Source organism: Muntiacus reevesi, chromosome 3 (genome assembly GCF_963930625.1).
Source record: "Muntiacus reevesi chromosome 3, mMunRee1.1, whole genome shotgun sequence".
NCBI classification, from domain to species: domain Eukaryota; kingdom Metazoa; phylum Chordata; class Mammalia; order Artiodactyla; family Cervidae; genus Muntiacus; species Muntiacus reevesi.
This window is the reverse complement of record NC_089251.1, coordinates 130150695-130175432: the sequence shown is the minus strand read 5'-3', so window position 1 is coordinate 130175432 and position 24738 is coordinate 130150695. Positions and strand designations below refer to the sequence as shown.

Sequence of the window (24738 nt, the reverse complement as noted above, 5' to 3'; positions counted from 1 at the left end):
GTCGCTCTCCTCCAGCCAGCTTGCCACAACTCCCTGAGATCTCCCAGGTGGCAGCTGCCTCCACCAGACAGGTAAGGCCACCCTGCGGGGACCCAGCACCATAGGTGGTGGGAGAGAGCAGGACAGGGTCAGCTGCTTCCGGCGGGCAGCCCGGGGCCTCCTGCAGCTTCTTGGCGCGGGGGTGAGAGAGAGGCTTGGCTCTCTGGAGAGTCTGGAAAGAGCAAGGAGCACAGGGTGGCCTCCCGGGCCTCCAAGAGAAGGACAGTGCAGCTTCCACTCCAGACAACGGCCCTTTCCTACCCCCGCTGCCTGCCATCGGTCCCCACCCTGCATTGGGTGCCACCTGGCCCAGATCGCCCTGGACAGAGAAGGATCTGGAGACTTGTAGATGTAAAACCCACCAGTCCTGGGCCACCAGGGAGCAGCTGGTCACCCTGACCTCCCTCTCCCATTCCCCTGGCTCCCACCAACTCTTTGCTCATTTCTTCCTCATCTGAGATGTTTTTTTTCCTCTGCGTCTCCATTTCCTTGTCACTCCTGGGACTTCAGCGCTCTTGTCTCCTGGATACCAAAGTGTGAGCAACAGCCATCAGGGATGGAATGAGCAAAGACAGAAGCAGGGGCAGGGGGCTGGTGGTGGCAGGGCCCTGGGTGCCCGTCTGCCCTTGGACGCCCGTGCAGGCATGCTATCCCATCTCTCCTCCACCGGACCCCTCCCCTCAGCCTCAACCGGCCCTCTAGCCCCATTCAGCTGGAAGGAGGTGGGGTAGGGGAGTGGGGACAAGTCCAGATTAGGATCTTGGGACATACTGACCACCCGCTTCCCAGGAAGCCTGTTCAGATGCTCTTGGGTGGGGTGAGGCTGAGTCTGCAGGCTGGAGGGCTGGGATATGTCACTCACTCTGCTCTCACTAGCCTAACAGAGCAGGAGCATGTCCTTCGTTTTGAGGACTGCCACGTCCCTGTCCCGCTCAGAACTGCGTGACTAGGGACAGAGCAGTGGGGGCACTCTGGAGCTCTTTGGAGCCCGAACTCCCAGGACAATGGGGCAGCAGTTACAAAGGGAAGATGGGACACAGGGGGCAGCAGGATCCCTAATTCCTCCATGGCTCTAAGAAGGGCCACTCCTTTTATTCTGCAGTTCAGTATTTCTGCTTCAAGAATATTTATTGAGCACCTCTTATGTGCTGGGGGGCCTCCCAAGTGGCGCCAGGGATAAAGAACCTGCCAGGCAGTGCAGGAAACTAAGAGACGCAGGTTCGATCCCTGGGTTGAGAAGATTCCCTGGAGGAGGGCATGGCAACCCACTCCAGTATTCTTGCCTGGAAAATTCCCTGGACAGAGAAGCCTGGTGGGCTACAGTCCATGTGGTCTGCCAAGACTTGGACATGACTGAAACGACTTAGCATGCACGCGTACTAGGAGCTGGGGGCTACACAGACAAATGCGTCTAGGTCCTTGACCTTGGGAACCTTAGACTTATAAAGAGATCCTATCACCATCATGTGGTCAGGGGACCAAGAGAGGCATTTTTTGGCCAGGATGGCTTGGGGTCCCTGAGGACGGGTCTCTCGTCTAAGTTGAGGATTCTAGGAAGGCATCTTGGAAGAAATGAGCCCTCAGTTGAATCCAGAAGAGCATGGGAGTGTTGGCCAAGTGAAGAAAGGTGGGGAGCACATTGGAAAGGAAAATGAAAGGAAAAGAAAGGACATGAGGGGAGAGTGAGAAGCAGCATGGGGCGGGTGGGGTGGCCAGGGCCAATGAATCGTGTGTTATTATCAGAAGCAGAGAGGGATGGGGGTGTGTTGGACGGCAGGACATGGAAGGCTTCGGAGTGTGCACCAATGGCTGACTTCAGGGTCCGGGAGTGATGGTGCCCTTCACTGAGGCGGGGACAGAGGAGCGAGGGGAGCCAGTGAATTCAAGTTGAGGGAGAAGACGTCACATATTCAAACCCAGGGCTGTGCTGTGGGCAATGGGGGGTCGGCATGGGCCCCCTACTCCTCCCAGCAGTTCAGGAGATGGAAGGCTGGAGTGGGTCCACTGGAGTGGGGGTGGTGTGGGACAGAGGCGTCCGCTCTAACCAGCATCTACGAGGCAGGAGCAGCTGGCGGGCATCCATGGGGTACTCTTGCAATGTGCGTCCACCTCTTGGGGCAGCTCCCCCAGAATCCCCATGCCCACCTCTTCCCTCTTCAGGCTGCTAGAGGCCCCCAATCCTGATTTCTCTCTAGGGAGGCAGAGCGCCAACTTTTTCAAACCCCTACTCCCGAGTCTCCACTGATCTGATGGATAAGAAGGGCCTCATCTTGTCTGCCCTGTTTTGCTCTTGCTGGTCCCTCCTAGACTCAGAGCACATCCCTGATGGGACTTTATTACTTTTATTATTTTTCATTTATTTATGTTGTGCCTCACTGCATGGCATGTGGGATCTTAGCTCCACAACCAAGGATCAAACCTGTGCCCCCTGCAGTGGAAGTTCAGTCTGAACCCCTGGACCACCAGGGAATTCCCCCAGTGGGACTTTAGAGACCACCTGGTCGTCGACTGCCCACTCATAGGTGAAGATACACGCCATATTCGCACAGCAAGTGAGGGTCAATCCGTTTTGGCAAAAAGAGGGATGTGAACAAAAGTGGTGATTGAAGTAAGAGGAAACATTTTCTTCATTAGTACCCAGATTGGTTCCACTGAACAAGGAGTCCTGGGAGCTCTGAGGTCTCCATGGGGTGAGAAATGTCTCATGGAGGAGGCCCTGATTCACAGGGATATAAGACAGGACCCAGGCATTAGGGGCTCCTACAGATGCGGCGCTGGCCATCGGCAGGTGGCCCTAATTTGTTTGAGGGGGCGCTAATCAGAGGCTGGGCAGGAAGACGTTGCCCCCAAATTCCACAATGCCAGGGAGAAGGGGGTCACCCTTTAGGAGTCAGAAGAGGGAGTTTACCAACAGTAAAAGACCAGGTCATTGTTCCAAGGGGTGACTCAGAGTCCAGGTGCAAGGAGAGATTAGATAGATTCCAGCTGTCAGAGCCCGGCGGTGGGGGCCACGTCATCATTCATTCATTATTCATCGGTTCAAGCAGCGTTCATGGAGGGCAGCTCCAAGCCAGGCTGGGTGGTAGGCTCGGTGGGGAATGGGATGGCCTCCAGACTGGGAGGGAGGGGCAGGAAACCTGGGACAAAAATTACTGGGGACAAGTGGCTCTCCTCCCTAGCTCACCAGAGTCACTGGGGAGTTTTGAAAGCACCTCTGGGTCGCCTCCCCAAAGGCAGAAAATAAAGTGCCCAAGCCTGGGCCCCACCCTGGCCTAATTAAATCAGAATCCCTGGGGTAAGATATAGCTTGAGCATCAGAGCACAAGTGTTGTTTAAAGCTCCCTAGGTGATTCTGATGAGCACTTGGAGTAAAGAACATAGCTTGAGGTCAAAGGAAAAGAGCCATAAAAGACAACATGAAAGAAGATAGGGGAGAGATTTCTTCAAGCTCAGTGGGTGGAGGGAGGTTCCCAGTGGGAAAGGTTCACTCATTCATTAATTTACTCATTTATTCCCTCATCCATCCACTTAATCACTTTTACCCACAAACTCAGCCAACCACCTAACCACCTGACCATCCACCCACACATACACTCAATAAAGTTCCAACAGAGCTGGAAGCTGGGGATTCAGCACTGAACAAACACGGCCCCACCCCGGTGGGGTCCACATCTTGTTGAGTCCACATCTTGTGGGCCACCAGAACAGTAATTGAGGGGTGTTTGAGGGTTCGGACTTCCCTTGTGGCTCAGCTGGTAAAGAATCCACCTGCAATGCAGGAGACCTGGGTTCAATCCCTGGTTGGGACGATCCCCTGGAGAAGGAATTCTCTTCTGGCCTAGAGAATTCCATGGAATTTAAAGTTCATGGGGTCACAAAGAGTCGAACATGACTGAGCGACTTCCACTTTCACCTGAGGGTTGGGGGTAGCAAGAAATAGGAAATTGCTGCATACACTTTTCTACTGTGACAAAATACACTGAATATAAGACTTACCATTTTAACCACTTTAAAGCAAACAATTTGGGGACATTCAATACATTCAAAATTCTGTGCAGCCATCACCGCTGTCTAGTTCCAGGATATTTTCATCATCCCAAATGGAAACTCCACACGCACAAGGGGTTACTTCTCTTTCCTCCCTTCTCCGCAGTCCCTGACAACCACTAATCGCTTGCTCTCTCTATTGATTTGCCTGTTCTGGACACTTCATGTAAATGCAGTCGTGCAAAACGGGGCCATTGTGTCTGGCTTCTTTCATTCGGCATCATGTGTCCAAGGTTCATCAATGCTGCAGCGTTTGTATCGTGCTTAATTCCTTCTTATGGCTGAGTACTATTCCATTGTGTGGACAGACCACCGTTTGTTGATCTAGTCGTCTGTTGATGGAGATTTGGGTTGTTTTCACCTTTTGGCTCTTGTGAATAGAGCTGCTATGAAACTTCATGTACAAGTTTTGTTTGAACACCTGTTTGTTTTTTTTTCAATTCTTTTGAGCATGTATACTTTTCAACCTTTGTTTATTCTTTGCTTAAAAAAATAAACTCTGTATGATATATTTTTTATATTTTATATATTTTTTAGCCAGGCATGGCTTTGATCAAACGTTTTCAGGCAGCCATCGTTTGGGGCTGCATCAAGAAGGACCTTGCATGCCAGGCTTAGGAGTGGGACGTTTTCTCAGTGGATGATAGGGAGTCAGGAAAGGAGTTTGAACAAGAGTGACAAGATCAGAGCTGGGTGGGAAGTCTAGAGGTGGGACACCCTGCCTCCCGCCCTGCCCAGCCAGTCAGGGCCCAGGGTGGGGACCTTCTCTTAGGGTCCTGAGCCGTGGCCTCCTGGCCCTGTGCGGAGCTCTCCAGGGCTGGGCTGGAAGGGCAGCCCCTGAAAGCTGGGGTTCCCAGATCCTCTTCTTGCTCCCACGCCACTTCACCCCTAGGCTCATCCACCATGACCAAACTGAGCGCTCAAGTCAAAGGCTCCCTCAACGTCACCACGCCCGGGGTGCAGATATGGAGGATCGAGGTGAGGATACTGCCTGGTCACAGGGCGGGCTCTGCGGCTGGGGACGGACTGTCCTCCACCCTGCCCTGCTGGCGTGAGAGTCCCTGGTGCCACCCCTCCTCAGGCATCAACCCCTCCTCATCATCCTTCCCCTCCCCACCCTCCTCACACTCACTCTCCTGGTCGGTTTGCTCTTCCTCTCCCAACTCTCCGTTTGGCTAAAGGGAGGCAGGGAAGCTGGGGGTCCTGGGTGGTCAACCCCTTCTCTCCTTAGGCCATGCAGATGGTGCCTGTTCCTTCCAACTCCTTCGGCAGCTTCTTCGATGGTGACTGCTATGTAATCCTGGCTGTGAGTGGGGAACGGGCAGGGGAGGGGGCGCAGCAGAGAGCAAAGCTTAGGGCAGCAACAGGAGGAACCGTGAAGCTGGGGGAAATGGGAACTCCTGCCCAGCTTCACCCCTAGATAGCGTTCAGTTGGCGTTCCCAGCCTAGCCGTAGCACCAGAGGGTCAGAGATGTAAGAGCCTCTCACTGCCCTTGAACCACTGAGCTCCCAGCTGGAGTGACCCTCTGTGGATTTACAGTCTGGGGGGAGCTTCTGAACTGGTGGGATGTCACCCTACCTTGAGTCCATGTCCCCAAAATCCACAGTCAACTTCATTTGACTCTCTTGGTTTCTTCTGCATCCTGTATCATTAATGCATGTACTTTCACTGATTTGCTTTTAGAATTTAAATCCATTTATTAAAAAACTGAATTCAGTGTCATTGTCACAAATGCAAAGCAGTGTCCCGTTTCACAAACAGAAAGTAGCTATAAAATATTTCCATAATCAGGGATTTCCTGGAGGACTGGTGGTTAAGACTCCACACTTCCACTGCAGGGGACGTGGATTCTATCCCTGGTTAGGGAAATAAGATCCTATATGCTGAGAGAGGTGGACCAAAAAAAATTTCCAAAGTCATTTCACTGTATACCACCAAGTCATCTCCCATGGTGTGCACATAACTTTGGAAAATGCTGCCATAGTCCAATCAAGTTATTTCCAAGGCCCAGGGGAAGACACCTGCCACATGTCTCAGAGGGTCTGAGAGAGCTGCAGCATAATGCAGGGCTCCTGACCCCTCGTCCCATGAACTCCTCCATGCCACGCTCCCGTGTGGTGCTGGCCCCACACGTTCAGGAGAACACGTGAAGCAGGGACGCGGGGAGAGGGCTGTGGGAGCCCAGGGCCTTGGGTCCACTGGACGTGTCCTCTCCCCAGATCCACAAGACGGGCAGCAACCTGTCCTATGACATTCATTACTGGATCGGCCAGGCCTCATCCCAGGACGAGCAAGGGGCGGCTGCCATCTACACCACGCAGATGGACGACTTTCTGAAGGGCCGGGCCGTCCAGCACCGTGAGGTCCAGGGCAACGAGAGCGAGGCCTTCCGAGGCTACTTCAAGCAGGGCATTGTGTACGGAGCGGCACGCTACAGGCTCGGGAATGGAGCCAGGGCTGGGAGGGCCAGCTGAGGCCGGGGGGCAGGCCTGGGGCTGGGAAGGGAGCCTGAGGCTGTGCGGGGAGCCCATGAGGGTCATTTCTGTTCACCTTTCCATTCCCCGCCCCTGTCTCTGCTGCTGCCCTACCCTCGGTCTTCAGCCTTGAGTTTGTGGAGACACAGTTCTGTCTTCAGCATCTCCCCTCTTCCCTTCGCTTCGGCCCCCTGTCCTGTCCTCGCACATGGCCCCATTACCATACGCCCACCTTTTGCAGGCCTCTCAGCCGGGCAAGGACTAGGGTGAGGCAAGCGAGGCACCTAGGGTACAAACTCCAAGGAGGCACGCACTGCCAGGGTCATGTAAACGGAGGCGGTACAGTGACCTTGCTCTTGCATGGCCCTGAGAGTGAGTGCCTCTTGGGGTTTGTGCCCCCAAGGCCTCAGGCACCCCTTCACTCCCAGCCCCAGCCCTCAAATGGGCCCTGTGGCAACCACATACCCAGGATCTGGGAGGACGGGGGGCCCGTCACACCTCCCAGCCCGCTCCCTTGGGTCAGCTCGCCTCTCCTCACAGGATCCGGAAAGGGGGCGTGGCTTCTGGCATGAAGCAAGTGGAGACCAACTCCTATGACATCCAGCGGCTGCTCCACGTCAAGGGCAAGAGGAATGTGGTGGCAGGAGAGGTGGGCACCAACCAGGGCTCAGGGCGCATGGTCTCCTCTCCTCCCACCCTCTGCCCTGCCTGGGCGGAGGGCAGAGGCTGAGGAGGGGTGAGGGGCAGGGAAGGGGTGGGGGAGAGCTTGATGGATGATGGACAGGGTCTGAGTGGGGTCTGTGCCTGCCGCATGGCTCCCCAGGTGGAGATGTCCTGGAAGAGTTTCAACCGTGGGGATGTTTTCCTCCTGGACCTTGGGAAGCTCATCATACAGTGGAATGGGCCGGAGAGTAACCGCATGGAGAGACTCAGGGTAACCCCGCCCTGTGCCGCCCACCCAAAATCCCACCCTGCCCCTCCCCGCTCCTGCCCCCAGCACCTGGCCTCCCTCCCACACTTGCCAGACTGCTGCCGCGCCTCCACCGGCCCCATTTCCTCAGCGCCCTCTTCCCTGATTGTCTGGGGTGCTGTGTTTGAAGGCGGATCTGAGTCTCCACGCGTGTGCGGTGAGGTATGCGTGCTGGAGTCTGCATGCCTGCACCGTGGTGGGTTCACTAATGTCTGATGAGTCCCTGCTGTGTGGCAGACACTGTGCCCAGCATTGAGAGCCAGCGGTCAATGAAACGCGCAGAGCTCTGCCCTGGCTCTGGCCTCCAGTGGGACATCCAGGAGGGGAGACAGACATCAAGGGAATATTGGAGAAGTAAGGGGTGGGGAGTGTGGCTCTCAGGGTTAGGAGAGGTCTAAGAAGTCTTCTGGAAGGTGGGGGGTGGGGGGAGAGGGCCCTAAGGGAGGAGAGAAGTGGATGGTAGGCAACCTTCCAGCTCAGACAAAGCCCTAGGGACTTTAGGGAGTTTGGAAAGGAGGGTGGGTGGGTCTCAACAGGACGTGCTATGTGGTCAGGAAGCTGTGTGAGAGGGTTGAGGTTTGTTCTCAGTGCCTGGGACGCCGTTGAAGGGCCCTCTGACTTCTGAGGGGCGAGGGGAGTGGACGGGCTGAGGGCACACGCCTAGGTGAGGAGGGGGCTGGGAAGGTGGAATCACAGGACCTGTATGTCAGGTTGGGGACGACAAGAGAGGAGAGAGACAGAACTCAAAAGTTGTGCTTTTTGTGGGGATGGGTGGGGTCCCATTTTCTGAGATGGCAAGATCAGGGAGCAACAGAGTTGGGAGAGAATCAAGGTTGGGTTTGGGGCATCTTAAAATGGGGCTGTCTTGGGAGCTGGATAAATAGGGCTCGGCTGGAAACAGAAAGGTGGGCCTGGCGAGGGGGGCAGTGGGGTGAAGGGAGCCGTGGAGAGGGGAGGGGGCCGGAGTGGAAAGGCCAGGAACTGGAGAGGAGACGCTGGGCTGAGAGAGTGAGCCAGGCTCTGTGTGGGTGTGTGTGTGTGTGTGCGTGCACATGTGTGTGAGCCCATGTGAGGCTTTGTGTGTGTGTGAGTGTGTGTACACGGCTTTGCGGTAAAGAGACAGGACTGTGATCTTCAGGGCTCACCTCTCATGCAAAACTTTGAAGCAAAATCATAAATTTCAAACAATGTCAAAACCAAAGGCCTAGCAAGTCCCCCCACCGCCCCCACCAGACCCCCTCTTGCTCATGAAAAAGACTGCTCTTCCTGAGGTTTTAGCTTGGCTTCCTGACACACACCTTAAAAGCCTGATCCTCCCCCTTGAAAGGGAAGCCCCGGGCAGGTGCCTCCCACTTTGGGGCTGCTGTGGGGGGCTGGGCTCTCCAGGTGTGGTTTGGGGTGGCAGACGCTGCCCTGTCCACCGCCCCCCGCCAGCCTTCATGCGTCCCGGGGCCTCCTTGCAGGGCATGAACCTGGCCAAGGAGATCCGCGACCAGGAGCGGGGTGGGCGCACCTACGTGGGTGTGGTGGATGGGGAAGACGAGAAGGCCTCACCGCAGCTGATGGAGATCATGAACCACGTGCTGGGCCAGCGGAAGGAGCTGAAGGCCGCCGTGGCCGACACGGTGGTAGAACCGGCCCTCAAGGCTGCCCTCAAGTTGTACCAGTGAGTGCCTGGCTGCGCGGGGCTCCTCCTGGCACAGGGGGTACCTCCTGGGGGAGGAAACCCCGGGACGAGGGTCCAGCATCCTCCTTGTCTATGCTGCATCTTTGTCCTGCAGTGTGTCTGACTCAGAGGGAAAGGTGGTGGTCAGAGAAATCGCCACGCGGCCACTCACACAAGACTTGCTCAGTCACGAGGTGAGAGCGTCCGGAGTGCCCCCAGACCCAGCTCCCCACTACCCACCTGCCCCCTGCCCACTCTCCCCCAGTGGGAGCAGCACCAGGGTCCTGGGGTGGTCGGGGTGGGGGGCGCAAGAGGCAAACTTCTGTGTCTGCAGCTCCCCCAGCCTGCGCTTTCTCTCCACCTCCAGGACTGTTACATTCTGGACCAGGGGGGCCTAAAGATCTACGTGTGGAAGGGGAAGAATGCCAACGCCCAGGAGAAGAAGGAAGCCATGAACCAGGCGCTGGTGGGTCTGGGCGTCAAGGAGGAGAACTTGGAAGAGGGGCAGAGAAGGCCACTCAGCAGAGAGAAGGCAGTGGCGGCCAGAGGCCAGGGATGGCTCTGGGCCTCACTTAGCTCCGGGGGGTCATCTTGGAGGTGCTCTGCACCCCAGGGAGGCAACCACCTGGTGACCCCAAGAATCGTCACAAAAAGGGAGCCTCCTCAGGGCTTGCACCTCAAGCTTGGCTCTGAAAAGGGAGGGAGAAACGGAGGCCGGCCTCCCTACAAGAAGCAGGGTGGGTCAGCATGGGGCTGAGGCCAATTCAGAGTTTGGGGTCATTGTAGGAGCTGGAGTCAGTAACCTTGAGCTGGCTGGGGGTCAACGTTGGATTGGGGGTTGGGCTCAAATTTGGAGATGGAGGCTGGGGTCAGGTTTGGGTCAGATTTGGCCTTGGGGTCGGGGTCTGAACTGGGTTTGGGGGTTAGTGTTAGATTCAGGGTTGAGGTCAGAGTTAGGTTTGAGGTGGAGTCTGGTGTGACCTGGGGTGGGAGTCAGCTGGATTAGGTTTGAGGTCAGCATTAGGACAGTGATTAGAGTCTGGCTTGGGCTTGAGACCAGGACAGGTTAGTGGTGGATCTGGCTGGGGTTACGGCCAGGCTTCGGCTCCTGTTGGGGGGTGGAGGCTGGGGGAGGGACACACCCCAGCCTCCTCCTTCTCTTCCCAGAACTTTATCAAAGCGAAACAGTACCCACCGAGCACACAGGTGGAGCTGCAGAATGATGGGGCCGAGTCAGCTGTCTTCCAGCAGCTCTTCCAGAAGTGGACAGTACCCAATCGGACCACTGGCCTGGGCAAAACCCACACCGTGGGCTCCGTGGGTGAGGGCTGGCCCGAGGCGGGGTGGGGCTGGAAGTGGGCAGTGGGGCCAGGAGAGCGCTAGACCTGACTCCTGCACTCCTTCTTGAACACTCCTCTTGTGCACACTTCACCCTGACTCTGGGCTCCCCAGGTGGAGGGGCGTGGACACAAAGGGACATGGATAAACTCAAGAGTTTTCACAAAAAGGGAGCTGAGAACAACTGGCCTTTCATTTGGAGTAGTGTTGGGTCTCCTCGGAACCCAAACCCAAACAACTCCAGTCTTTGAGACAGTATTTGCTAAAGACAAGCTCCATGCCGCGCACCCGGGGGAGGAGAAAATGTCCCTCCCCTGTCTGCTCTGGGAGGCCTCGACCAAACATGAGTCTTACAGGAAGGAGATAGGGTTCTGTGTTATAGCTCTGCCACTGGCTAACTGTGTGACCTGGGATAAGCTACCGAATCTCTCTAGCCTCAGTTGCCTCATCTGTAAAATGGGTCTAAGAATTGCAGCTCCCACTCCGGGCTGTTGTGAGAACCTGGGGGAACTCAGCTGGTGACACTGGGTATCATGATTTCCCCCCTCACTCCAGCCAAGGTGGAACAGGTGAAGTTTGATGCCACGTCCATGCATGTCCAGCCTCAGGTGGCTGCCCAGCAGAAGATGGTGGACGATGGGAGTGGTGAGGTGCAGGTATGGCGGGGGGAGAGAGGCCCGGGCCGGGGGGCAGGGGTAGGTGGAGTCTGTCCCGGACCTCACACTAACCTGGTACCGGCTCCAGATGTGGCGCATCGAGAACCTAGAGCTGGTGCCTGTGGATACCAAGTGGCTGGGCCACTTCTTTGGGGGCGACTGCTACCTGCTGCTCTACACCTACCTCATCAACGAGAAGCAGCATTACCTGCTCTACATCTGGCAGGTCAGGCCCCACTCCACCCCGTCCAGAGCGCAGCTGCTCAACCCCACTTCACTATAACCCTGCCAAGCGGCCATCTCCCTGGAGTTGAATACCTCTGGGGGTGGGTATCTTACCCCCTTTCCATCTTGGACCTGCTTTGGCTGGAAGAGCCCCCTGATGCTGGGTACCCGCACTCACAGCCCTTCCCCTTTGGTTCTCTGAGTCTCCTTTCTAACTTCCAAGGCTTCTTGCGCCTTCTCTTCACCCGCTCTGACTGTGGGTTTCTATGTCCAGATGCGAGGGAGCGGGAGATGTTTGGGGGTACTGGGGGTGAGTAGGGGGTAGTCATGGTGTTTCCTCAAGAAAGGTGCAGTAAGTGGGAGAGGAGGTTGGGGGTCAAGGTGGGCTGGGGTGGACTGAGGCTGGAGAAAGATTAGGTGTAGGGCTCAGGGGGGAGTGGGATTTTGGTTGTGTTCAGGGTGGAGATTGATGGGGAAGACAGCTGGGTTTAGGGCCAGTCGAAATTGGATATGAAGTTAGAATGGGGCTGGCCTCATCTCACCCCTCCCACCCTGCACATCCCCAGGGCAGCCAGGCCAGCCAGGACGAAATCACAGCCTCTGCCTATCAAGCTGTCATCCTGGACCAGAAGTACAACAATGAACCGGTCCAGATTCGGGTCCCGATGGGCAAGGAGCCACCTCACCTTATGTCCATCTTCAAGGGACGCATGGTGGTCTACCAGGTGTGGCAGTGAGGTGGGGTGGTTTCCAGGAAACAGAGAAGAGGACATGGGGTGGGGGACCGGGCTAGGGGGTAGCCCACTCTTCCTGGGAGGGGACTGTTTGAGGCTCTATCACCTATGTGCAATGGAAATAGAAACAACTACTCAGTATTTTAAAAAATCCATTTAATAAACACTTAGCATGTATAAGACTATTACTCTCTACACCCCAACTCCTCTCTAGATGAAAAAAGAAGTTATTTTGGATAGATTTGCTGAATGATGAACCTAAGGTGCACTGGCACTTTTTTTTTTTTAAACTTTTCATTTTGTATTGGCGTGCAGCCAATTAACAATGTTGTGATAGTTTCAGGTAGACAGCCATACATATACATGTATCCATTCTCCCCCAAACTCCCCTCCCATCCAGGCTGCCAAATAACATGGAGCAGACTTCCCTGTTGAAATAGCCATCCCTTGCATTCCTTTAGCAATAACCTATTTATTGAACACTTACTAAATATACAGCCCTCTGCAAAGCACCGAGGGGGAGAAGAATGCCATGCAAATGCTGTTTACCATCTTGTTGAACTAGCAGTGAATCAACAGTCCAAGGCACTGTGTGCTTCAGTTCAGTTCAGTTCAGTTGCTCAGTCATGTCCGACTTTTTTGACCCCATGGACTGCAGCATGCCAGGCCTCCTTGTCCATCACCGGATCCTGGTATTTACTCAAACTCATGTCCATTTACTCAAACTCATGTCCATTGAGTCAGTGATGCCATACAACTATCTCATCCTCTATCATCCCCTTCTCCTCCTGCCTTCAATCTTTCCCAGCATCAGGGTCTTTTCAATGAGTCAGTTCTTTGTTTCAAGTGGCCAAAGTATTGGAGCTTCAACTTCAGCATCAGTCCTTCCAATGAATATTCAGGACTGATTTACTTTAGGATTGATTGGTTTGATCTCCTTGCGGTCCAAGGGACTCTCAAGAGTCTTCTCCAACACCACAGTTCAAAAGTATCAATTCTTTGGTGCTCAGCTTTCTTTATAGTCCAACTCTCACATCCATACATGACCACTGGAAAAACCATAGCCTTGACTAGACGGACCTCTGTTGACAAAGTAATGTCTCTACTTTTTAATATGCTGTCTAGGTTGGTCATAGCTTTTCTTCCAAGGAGCAAGCATCTTTTAATTTCATGGCTGCAGTCACCATCTGCAGTGATTTTGAAGCCCCCCAAAAAATGAAGTCTGTCATTGTTTTCACTGTTTCCCCATCTATTTGCCATGAAGTGATGGGACCGGATGCCATGATCTTAGTTTTCTGAATGTTGAGTTTTAAGCCAACTTTCTCCTCTTTCACTTTCATCAAGAGGCTCTTTAATTTTTCTTTGCTTTCTGCCATAAGGTTAGTGGTGCCATATGCATATCTGAGGTTATTGATATTTATCCCGACAATCTTGATTCTAGCTTGTGCTTCATCCAGTCCAGCATTTCTCACGATGTACTCTGCATATAAATTAAATAAGCAGGGTGACAATATACAGCCTTGAGGCACTCCTTTCCCCATTTGAAACTAGTCTGTTGTTCCACATATGCTTAAATGCCAGAAATATGTTGCATTCAGAGGGGCGCGTGAACATAATGATCAGCAAACAGGCAAAGAGTCCATGGTGGAAAGAGAGTTGGGAGGAGGTTTTGACATTGGGGTCAGAGCTCAGCAGAGGTCAAATGAGGGCGATGCAGAGGCCAGGACAAAGGCCCATGGAAAAGGCCCTGTGAGGAACCATGAGAAGCTTGGCTGAGCTAAATGGAGGGTTTGGAGAGAGCTGAGAGTGACCCTGGAAAGGCAGGTTGCCTCCTCATGTGAGGCCTCAAATGATTCCTTGAAAGTTGGGTTCTGGTCTGTGGACCTAGAATGGTTCTAGTCTGAACCAAGGTGTCAGGCAGGGAAGTGCCCATAACCAAAGCAATGTTTTGGGAAGACTAGTCAGGTGATGCTGTATCATAGGGCCACTTTTGCTAAGTTACTCCAGCCCGTCTCTCCCTGCAGGGAGGCACATCCCGGGCCAACAACGTGGAGCCTGTGCCCTCCACCCGGCTATTCCAGGTCCGAGGAACCAGCGCCAACAACACCAAGGCCTTTGAGGTCCCACCCCGGGCCACCTCCCTCAACTCCAACGACGTCTTCATCCTCAAAACTCAGTCTTGCTCCTACCTGTGGTATGGGAAGGTGTGTGCAGAGTTGAATGGCCTCCCTCTACCCCCCATAGGTCCCGCCTCCTGGTTTCCCAGCTGCCTCTGGCCCCACCGCCTGCTTCCTCAACACTGGGTCTGGATCCCTACCCTCCGCCCCTGTGTCTGAGTAGGTCTTTCTCATTCTGTTTGTCTCTGGTGACTCCTGTCTGTCCTGTGTTGGTCTGTCTTCATGGTGTTCTTTTTAAACCCTTGCCTGAGATCAACACGTGCACAATGCCGTATTTATTTACGGCTGCTCTGGGTCTTCATTGCCACATGCGGGCTACTCTCTAGTTGTGGTGCAGAGTCTTCCCATTGCGGTGGCTTCTCTTGCACAGGCTCTCGGCGCACGGGCTTCAGTAGTTGCAGCACTGGGGCTCAGCAGTTGTGACCTGTCGGCTCTAGGGCTTGAGGGCTTCAGTCGTTGTGGCACAGAGGATCTCTAGTTGTGGCTGTTGGGCTCTAGAGCTCAAGCTCAGTAGTTGTGGTGCACGAGTCAATTTGCTGTGTGGCATGTGGGATCTTCCTGGACCAGGATTCGAATCCGTGTTCCCTGCATTGCCAGGCAGGTTCTTTTTTTTTTTTTTTTTTTGCCAAATGGTAAAACACTTTATTTTTTATTTATTTATTTATTTATTTTTAATTTTTCAGTGGGTTTTGTCATACATTGATATGAATCAGCCATAGAGTTACACGAATTCCCCATCCCGGTCTCCCAACCCACCTCCCTCTCCACCCGATTCCTCTGGATCTTCCCAGCCCAACAGGCCCGAGCACTTGACTCATGCCTCCCACCTGGGCTGGTGGTCTGTTTCACCACAGATAATATACATGCTGTTCTTTCGAAACATCCCACCCTCCCCTTCTCCCACAGAGTTCAAAAGTCTGTTCTGTACTTCTGCGTCTCTTCTTCTGCCCTGCATATAGGGCCATTGTTACCATCTTTCTAAATTCCGTATATATGTGTTAGTATACTGTAATGTTCTTTATCTTTCTGGCTCACCTCACTCTGTATAATGGGCTCCAGTTTCATCCATCTCATTAGAACTGACTCAAATGAATTCTTTTTAACGGCTGAGTAATATTCCATGGTGTATATGTACCACAGCTTCCTTATCCATTCATCTGCTGATGGGCATCTAGGTTGTTTCCATGTCCTGGCTATTATAAACAGTGCTGCGATGAACATTGGGGTGCACGTGTCTCTTTCAGATCTGGTTTCCTCAGTGTGTATGCCCAGAAGTGGGATTGCTGGGTCATATGGTAGTTCTATTTCCAGTTTTTTAAGAAATCTCCACACTGTTTTCCATAGTGGCTGTACTAGTTTGCATTCCCACCAACAGTGTAAGAGGGTTCCCTTTTCTCCACACCCTCTCCAGCATTTATTGCTTGTAGACTTTTGGATAGCAGCCATCCTGACTGGCGTGTAATGGTACCTCATTGTGGTTTTGATTTGCATTTCTCTGATAATGAGTGATGTGGAGCATCTTTTCATGTGTTTGTTAGCCATCTGAATGTCTTCTTTGGAGAAATGTCTGTTTAGTTCTAGTTTTAATGCCAGGCAGGTTCTTATCCACGATGCCACCAGGGAAGTCCATTTAAAAAAAAATTAATTTACTTATTTGACTGTGCTGGATCTTAGTTGCAACATGTGTGCTCACGGTCCCTGATCAGGGATCAAACCCAGGCCCCCTGCATTTTGAGCACAGAGTGTTAGCCACTGGACCACCAGGGAATTCCCCTCTCTTTATGTCTTGGGCTCTCTCACTCCCCCTGTGTGTGCCTGTCGCTGCCTCCTCCTTTTTCTCTGTCATGAGGACTCAGTCTCTGGGAGGCCTCCACCTCTCCACTGGGAGGGCAGTCTCCCTTCCCTCCTCTGCCATCCTTTGGAGCATCAAGGATGCTGGGCTGTGTGCACAGGGCCTTGATCCAGGAGAGGCTCTCAGGCCCGGGAGCCCTAGGCCAGTGAATATGGTGGAAGGAGGGGGAGATGGGGCACTGGAGGTGGACTCCCCCAGCACAACCACCCCCGCTTTCTCCAGGGTTGCAGCGGGGATGAGCGGGAGATGGCCAAGATGGTTGCTGACACTGTCTCCCGGACCGAGAAGCAAGTGGTGGTGGAGGGGCAGGAGCCAGCCAACTTTTGGATGGCCCTGGGCGGGAAGGCCCCCTATGCCAGCACCAAGAGGTAACTCCCAGGTCCCTCTACCTCCAGCTCACCTTCTGAGGCTGGAGAGCCTCCCAGCACCTCTACCCGTCACCCAGAGGCTGCAGCAGGCATGGATTGAGGACTCTGGGTGTCGGGCTTACAGGGCTACCAGATGATGAAGGGGCAGCCGGGGTTCTGGGAGCCTCTTGGCATGGGGGCTGTGTCTGTGCTACTTACTGTGGAATGCCCAGGGTCTGGGGTGGATATTTCCTGTAAAGGGAGCTCACACCCAGAGGAGGCGACTCAAAGAGAGGGGCGGGACTCTAGGTGTGCCCTTTGGGAGGAAGATGCCAGGGTCCCATCAGCCACTGTCCTTCCACGCTGCCACAGGACCAGATGCTGAGGAACACAAGTTGTAAGCCTAGTTTTCTAAAGAACGTCCATGATCCACCATATCCCCAGTTCCAAAGCAAAAGGGCATGTACTATATTAGCAGCAGGAGCGATATAGGAAAGATATCAGGAAGAACTTCCTAACAGGACAATAGAAGAGCCCACTGAAATGCTTGTCCTGGGAGAGTAGTGGGAATTTCTCCTTTGGAGGGCTCCTGGACTCATGGTAGGATGGGGGACTTTTGGTGTGATCAGAAGAAAGAGCATTTTCCTAGGAGATGAGCTTTCCAACACAATTTCCTTTCTGCCTTGTAGGCTGCAGGAAGAAAACTTGGTCATCACTCCCCGGCTCTTTGAATGTTCCAACCAGACTGGGCGCTTCCAGGCCACAGAGATCCCTGACTTCAATCAGGATGACTTGGAAGAGGATGATGTTTTCCTGCTAGATGTTTGGGACCAGGTAGTTTTGAGGCCTGGGGACCTCCCTTCCGACAACCCTAATCCCCAGGGCCAAGAAATAGTGGCTTTAAGGATAGGTAAGGTTTGATGTTTTCTTGACTTCCATATACATTCTTCCTGAGATTGGTGTTACGAACAGCAGGAGCATAAGAAAGAAGGCAGGTGGGAGAGGAGGATGTGCAGTGGGTCAGCAAGGCATGACGTATACTTCTCCCAAAGTCCAGTTGATTTCATGAGGCAGAGGAGTGTTTCTGAGGTCTTTGGCTCTGGAGAGGCTGAGAGTCACACATCTACAGAATATCGAAGTAGAGGGCATCTGTCCAACCCCAATTTCCAGAGGCAAAGTCAAGGCCGGATGGGGCCTGCCCAAGGTCAGGGTTCACAGCAGGATGTCTGAGCCTGGGTGAGCTGAGGGAGGACAGGGGAGACTGACTCTGGGATGCTCCACAGATCTTTTTCTGGATTGGGAAGAATGCCAACGAGGACGAGAAGAAAGCCGCAGTCACCACGGTGCAGGAATATATCAAGACCCACCCCAGCGGCCGGGACCTTGAGACCCCCATAATTGTGGTCAAGCAAGGGCACGAGCCCCCCACCTTCACGGGCTGGTTCCTGGCTTGGGATCCCTTCAAGTGGAATGTGAGTGGCCCCAGCCCACCTGGTCCTCCCACCCCAGCACATTCTTCATGGCACATAGGAGAAGGCCAGGGTTGACGCCTGGGTTTTTCTGTCCACTGGGATAGATGGCCTGTGATGTAAAGGGGCTTGAAGAGACTTAGAATGAACAGTAAGGCTGCAGTAAGACTATGAGGCTCCTTGGTAAGGGATAGGGAAGGAAGTCCATCAAAAATTTAGGCTCATGACAGTGTCTTGCTTGTACACAAGATTTAGCTCAAAGCTCTTGGACATTATTGGGAAGAGCTGTAACTGACTATTTAAATGCAAATGAATTGAAATTAAGCAAAATCAAAGAATTGATTTCTCACAGTTCTCACTAGCCATGTGTAGCTAGCTGGTGGTGGCCATACTGGATAGCACAGAAAAAGAATGTCCATCATCATTGCAGAAACTTCTATGAGATGGCATTGGTGGCCCTCTAAACACATTAGTTCTAAAGGAACATGTCTAAAGACGTGTCTTCTAGCACTAAATTCTAAGCAAAATGGGCCCTATACGTGGTCCTGACCTGGAGAACAATGAAATAGACTTCCATAGAATTTTCCTAAACCGACCCCAGAGAGAAGCAGAGGGCAGGTCCTCAAAATGGAGAAGGAAATGGCAACCCACTCCAGTATTCTTGCCTGGAAAATCCCATGGACAGAGGAGCCTGGTTGGCTACAGTCCATGGGGTCACAGAGAGTAGGACACGACTTAGCGACTAAACCACAAACCACAGTGAAGGTTTTCTGCAGGAGGAAGGAAAGCTAGGAAAAATGAGTGTTGCCCTGGTGGCTTTGGGTACACAAAATTGGTACAACAGATGAGATTTGGGAAACCGAGAGCTTAATTTCCTCAAATGCATTAAAAAAAATTCAGTGTTTGATGAGCTAAGTTAAGTCTTGATGATGGAGCCCAAGAAATCTCAAGTCTGCACACCTAGATGTGTCCAGAACTTCTCAGACCCAGGTGAGTGTCCCACATCAACAACTCTGGCAGGTCTTCCCCTCATCAGATCTGTGCTGGCTTCTCTCTCAGACTCATTCATCCATTCATTTACTCACTAGTTCATGCTGTCAATATAGCTGGAACTCATAATGTGCCAAGCTTGCTGTCAGGCCCTGGGATGTGGAGATGGGGCTCCCCATGGAGCCAAGTTCCCCTCTACTCCTTTCACTCTCCTGTGACAGTGTCCCCTCCAGGCTCTGAGGGGAGCTCCCCAGTTCTCCAGGACCCCTGTGTCCCCCACAGTGTGGGTAGGGTTTCCAAGGCTGCGTGCAGCTTCTTAAACTCAGAGAGTGGGGAAAGATCATGCTCTTCATCTCCATGGTGGGCTGAGCGGGGCAAATAATCCCTTGTCCCAGCCAGTTACCTGTCAGCCCTTCATGCTCATCTTTACCATCCAACCTGGTTTTTCAAGGACAGCCTCCAGCCTCCCCCTGATTCCCCCTTCCCCTTCTCATTGCCGCTTGGCCCTAGAGCAGTCTTCTTTCAATGCCTGAAGGAAAATGGTTCTGACTCCTCTGCTGAAACCCAGGTCTAATTTGTCACTTACTTTATATGCAGAACTCTAAATCCTATGAGGACCTGAAGGCGGAGCTTGGAAACTCTGGGGACTGGGGCCAGATCACTGCTGTGAGTATGGGGCAGGTGGCAGGGGCCCCCACAGTGTCCACTGACAGTGGTCAGACCCATGAAAGCTCAGAAAGCTCCAGAGAAGGTGCCAGGGTCTTCTGCTTTCTTTCCATCATTTTCTCCTTCTTCTCCTGGAAGTTCTTCTTGTTGTTTAACTTCAATGTCTTGCACAGATTTGTCTCCTCCATTCCCTAGTGAAATGGTCCCCAAATTTTATCATGTGTAAGAGTCTGGGTGATGGGGAACTTGGGGGTGGGGGAAGTTTATTGAAATGAAGATTCTGGGACTTCCCTGGAGGTACAGTGGTTAGGACTCTGTGCTTCCACTGCAGGAGGTACCGGTTCAATCCCTGGTCAGGGAACTAAGATCCCACAAGCTGTGTGCCCCCCATCCACAAAGAAGGAAATTCCAAAGTCCCATTTCCTGAAGTTCTGGTTTGGAGAATTGGGTTGAGACCCGTTAATGTGTGTTTTTCACAAAGGGCCCAGGTAATTTGATCTAGTTAGTCCTCAGACCACGCTTGGAGAAGTAACGATTTCTCTACTATCATCACCCTTCTCCAGGTAGAAAAACCTTCTCCTTCGATCTTTCAGTTAGTTCATAGAAATATGTTCAACCTACAGGCTTAGAATGTGGAAATATGAAATCAAAGATGTTCACAGCCTTGCAGGGGAGATAAGACCAAGTAGACTCTGCAGAATTGTGGCCAGTACATGAGAGCAATTTCCCAAGCACACCGGGGTTATCAGCAGATAACATGTGAATTCCTCGGACCCACCCACAGCCTGGGAACCCCATGGCGCTCAATTAACCCTTCTTGGTTGACTGATGGTGCAGGCGGGACAGTGTAGGTAGGTAGGTCAAGGCTAAGAGAATTTATGGTTGACAGTTTCATATCAGCTAAAAGAAGGTCATAAATGTCCAAGGTAGACCTCGAACATTAGGGGTAGCCATGGAGAAGTTTATAAGTCATAGAACAAAATAGTTTTGTTTATGTGTTTTCCAAAGCTGGTCATACAGCCAACCAGCTTTGGTTGAATATAGACCGCCAAGCTTTAGCTTGTCAGTATGCCATGTTCTTATGAAGCGTGTGTGTATGTGTATGTGGACAGTGGGAGGCAGGGGTCATGGAAGGCTTATAATTTTTTGGTCACACTGAGCAGTTTGAGGGATCATAGTTCCCTGACCAGGGATTGAATGTGGGCCCTCAGCAGCCAAAGTGCTAGGTCCTCACTCCTGGACTGCCAAGGAACTCCACTGAGGGCTTCTAGAAGGTTCCCTAGGGTCATTGTTGACTTCAGAGAAAAATGCAGCCTGGGAGGCAGCCACAAACCTGCTGAAGTGACAATGTTTTCTGTTTCTTCCCTAGGAGCTCACAAGTTCTAAACCGGATGTGTTCAATGCTAACAGCAACCTCAGTTCCGGACCTCTACCCATCTTTCCCCTGGAGCAGCTGGTGAATAAGACCGCAGAGGAGCTTCCCGAGGGGGTGGATCCCAGCCGAAGGGAGGTGGGTCAGAACCTGATTTAGTCAGAGATTTTTCCTTGAAAGATGAACGGGAATTATTCAGGCAGAGTGGGATATTCTCGGAGAAGGGAACAGTATACATGGAAGCCCAGAAGTAGGATGTAAACACAGCTTGGGTGAAAGGGCAAGGTGGCCAGAGCAGGGGGTGTGTGGAGCTGGGGAGGGGCAGCTGTTGGGTGAAGGGGGCACTGGGACTTCTTTGTCGGGCTGCGGAGGGTGGTGTCCATCCTAAAAGTCAAGGGCAACTATTACGGGTGAAGCAAGGGAATGGCAGTCAGGTACATTTTTCAAAGCCCACTCTAGCTGCTCAGTGAAGAATGGACTTGCTAAGTCTCCTTTAGTCTTGTCCGACTCTTGGTGACCCTATGGACTGTAGCCTGTCAGGCTCCTCTGTCCATGGGATTCTCCAGGCAAGAATACTGGAGTGCATTACCATGCCCTCCTCCAGGGGATCTTCCCAACCCAGGGATCGAACCCATGTCTCTTATACCTCCTGCACTGGCAGGCATGTTCTCTACCACGAGCCCCATCTGAGAAGCCCAAGAATGGGTGGGGATGGGTGGAGATGGTTTAGAGAAATATTTAGATTAAATCAGCAACACTTGGTAATGACTGGATAAAGGTCATAAGAGGGGGGGTAATTGTGTCATTTTCTGAGATTAAAAAAACCCTGGGTCAGACCCAGCTTAAGACAGGGACAATCATGAGTTTGGTGGCACTGGGGAGACATCCAGGTTGAAGTATCATTATGTGTATGGTGGGCAGACAATTCAGAGGTGTGCCAGGGAGACTAGTCAGCACTGGGTCCCTCAGTTAGAGCAGCTGCTGTCTGTGTGGACCACTTGGAGGACAGAGTTTGGCAAGAAGGGTATGTTTTAAAAAAAACACATTTCTAATATTCATTCTCTCTTCATGAAGATCCAAAATAGACTGCAAATCTAGCTTGAGAGGGTATTAAGAGAAAATTTACCCTGTGTACGATAAACCATAAAGAAGACTTTGGGATGAATTAAGGAACCTATAGATGTGAGTTGGCTATTTCCTCCAGGAACATCTGTTATGGGTTTGGGCCCAATATACACATAAGTGTATTGTTTCTACAACATTTGCATCCTGTCATCTTTAGACCCCTTTATGCATTCCCTGTGTCTTCACTGTAATATTGGGATGATCCTAATAGCATATATTGTTCTTAATAATATTACAAATATTTCCCCAGCTCTTGGTACATAGAAAGTGTTCTGTACATGTAAGCTGTTATTGTCATTGCTTGTTTTACACCTGAGAAAACTCAGATCCAGAGCAGAGAAGTGACTTTCCCAGTTAGTAGCCAAGTCAGAGCAAGATTCAGGTCTTCTGAGTTCCACTCTTACTGTCACATCACATAACACACAGAAAGTATTTCTAAAGGGAAGGGCAGCCAATATTATTGGACCAGGTGATTAAAAGGAGGCTAAATAATGTACTTTGTTGGTAAGGCTGTGGAACAACATATATTACTTTGCTGTGAGGGCAGAATGTTACCACTCCGGTAGAGGGGAGTTTTGCAATATCTAATAAAATATGCATTAGCCTTAAAAAAGAAAAAAAGCTAAATAGATCACTAATTTTGAATATAAGAAACAGAATCAGGACAACCCCACCATGGTAGAAGCAGTCTGAAAGGCTTAGATTCTTTTAAAAATTTTGTTGTCACTGATGATTAAATTGTCGGAGTAGTGTGCCTTCTTATAGAAGAGCTGAGGGTTCCAGGATAAGTGGGGAGAGTGCACACGTTCTCTGGCTGCTCCAAACTCAGAAGGGAGGGTCAGTAACAGTGAACAGTGGGGTGGTGGGTCTTGCTGCAGGTAGTAGCAAGAAGGGCAATCTGAGTACCCATGAGTAAACCACAGACAGGCGGATGTGGGCATGGGTGAGGCTAGTAATCAGCTGGCAGGACCGCAGGGTTCAAGAACAGGACCAGTGGAAAGATACAAGTCCACTGGGATGGGCAGTCCCTGCTATCTTGCCTGGGGGTCAGAGTCCAGAAGTCTCAACCAAGCTGCAGAGCCAGCTTGGGTGGGACAGAGGGCAGCTAAAGCATTTGCAGACCGTGGACACAACCACCAAAGCTGTCAGGGACCTTCTTCCAAAACAAAGTGCTCCACCACCCTGCCTGGGGGATTGGGGAGGACTCCCAGGGGCCTTGAGCAGAAAATGCCAAGGTGGGAGGCAAAGGATAACAGGTTAGAAAACCGGAGCTTCAGATCCACCTGAGTTTGAACTCCATCTAAAGGTGTTTACCAAGAAGCTGTTCAGCTCAACCTGGGCTTGAACTCCACCTACAGGTGTTAACCATAAAGAAGCTATTCAATTCAGGGCTCTGCAGGAGTCAAAGAAACTTTCTCCAGGGCAATCCTTCAGAGAACAGCCTCAGATTAAAAAGAAATGCCACCTCCCCTCTCCCTCGCCACGTTGCCTCTTTTTGCTCATCATCTGATTTCTGTCACACCTCTGTGACTCATCAGAGCTAACTCTAAGCAAAAAGCTGACCCTCTGGTCCCTCTCCTCTTCTAGGAGCACTTGTCCATTGATGATTTCACCCTGGCCTTGGGGATGACTCCTTCTGCCTTCTCGGCTCTGCCTCGATGGAAGCAACAAAACCTCAAGAAAGAAAAAGGATTGTTTTGAGAAGCAAAAGTAACTTGTAGATTAAAGCAGTACCCTACCCTGCTTGCAGAGCTTCGTTTTGTTATTACTGCTATCAGTGAAGTGAATCAATTGAAGTGGAAACCTGCAGTCTGTGGTGATGCCACTTGTTTAGTAACCTACCTGTTCCTCCAGAAATATGATTCCTCTATAAGGAGACTGTGGTCCTAATTTCAGCTCTCAGGAAGTTGGCTGCACTGTTCTTATCCAGAGGTGTTGCATCACTTTCAAAGCATTCTGCTCTAGTCCTTTCCCTTCTGAGAGGAGCAACCCAGCACTCCATGGAACCTTAGTAATGGCGAGCCTCCCCTAGGCTTTTAGCATGGCTCATCTTTAATTATGGCAGGTGGGCCGAAGCATTTTTCAGTTTTACATCTTTCCCAGAGTAATGGCTTTTCCTTTTCACACCTATTTTCTTATAGCCTTCCTCAGGTGATAAGTCAAAGACACTTGTTCTTTGGAAGAGTTGAACGGTCCAGGTGATGGCCCTATTTAGGAGGTTCCACAACACTCACTGACCAGTACCCACCGAGAGCCACATACCCACTGGGCCTGGGCTAGGGGCCCAACAGCAAGTATGAAATGCATACACTATTTTACCTTCTCTCTGATACTCTTAATAGTAAGGCAAAGGAAGAGCACAGTTTAGGCCAATGTTGGGTTTAAAAACTGTTATGCAGAACCTCTGCAGAGCTTCACAGATTCCTCAGATGAAACCCAGCGAAGGTTGGTGCTGACTCAGCCACACTAGGTGTGCGTCCCACTCCCTTTAAGGTGCAACAGTGTTGCTTCAAAGTCCAAGTCAGAAGACCAACAGAATGTGATTTTCACAACTTCAACAACTGGTTAGGTGTCTGCAAGAATGTGTCCT

At 51.9% G+C, this 24738-nt stretch overlaps 1 protein-coding gene across 1 annotated transcript; it reads left to right on the top strand.

Annotated features, from left to right (window-relative positions):
• Positions 1–24636, top strand: VIL1 (villin 1). Its single transcript, XM_065930586.1, has 20 exons — positions 1–71; positions 4979–5064; positions 5318–5392; positions 6307–6503; positions 7102–7210; positions 7385–7495; positions 8995–9197; positions 9313–9391; positions 9565–9663; positions 10365–10518; positions 11091–11191; positions 11280–11417; positions 11983–12141; positions 14175–14354; positions 16402–16547; positions 17216–17360; positions 17810–17998; positions 19583–19651; positions 21021–21161; positions 23736–24636. Exons 2-20 carry the CDS (start codon positions 4990–4992, stop codon positions 23847–23849), a joined length of 2484 nt encoding a protein of 827 aa, XP_065786658.1. The 5' UTR covers positions 1–71; positions 4979–4989; the 3' UTR covers positions 23850–24636.
• The last annotated feature ends 102 nt before the right edge of the window (positions 24637–24738 follow it).

Excerpts from the sequence above, each read along its gene's own strand:
- VIL1 (XM_065930586.1), top strand. The coding sequence starts at position 4,990 with ATGACCAAACTGAGCGCTCAAGTCAAAGGCTCCCTCAACGTCACCACG. Across the intron at positions 7,211-7,384 it reads GGAATGTGGTGGCAGGAGAG|GTGGAGATGTCCTGGAAGAG; the intron begins GTGGGCACCAAC and ends ATGGCTCCCCAG. Across the intron at positions 12,142-14,174 it reads GACGCATGGTGGTCTACCAG|GGAGGCACATCCCGGGCCAA; the intron begins GTGTGGCAGTGA and ends CTCTCCCTGCAG.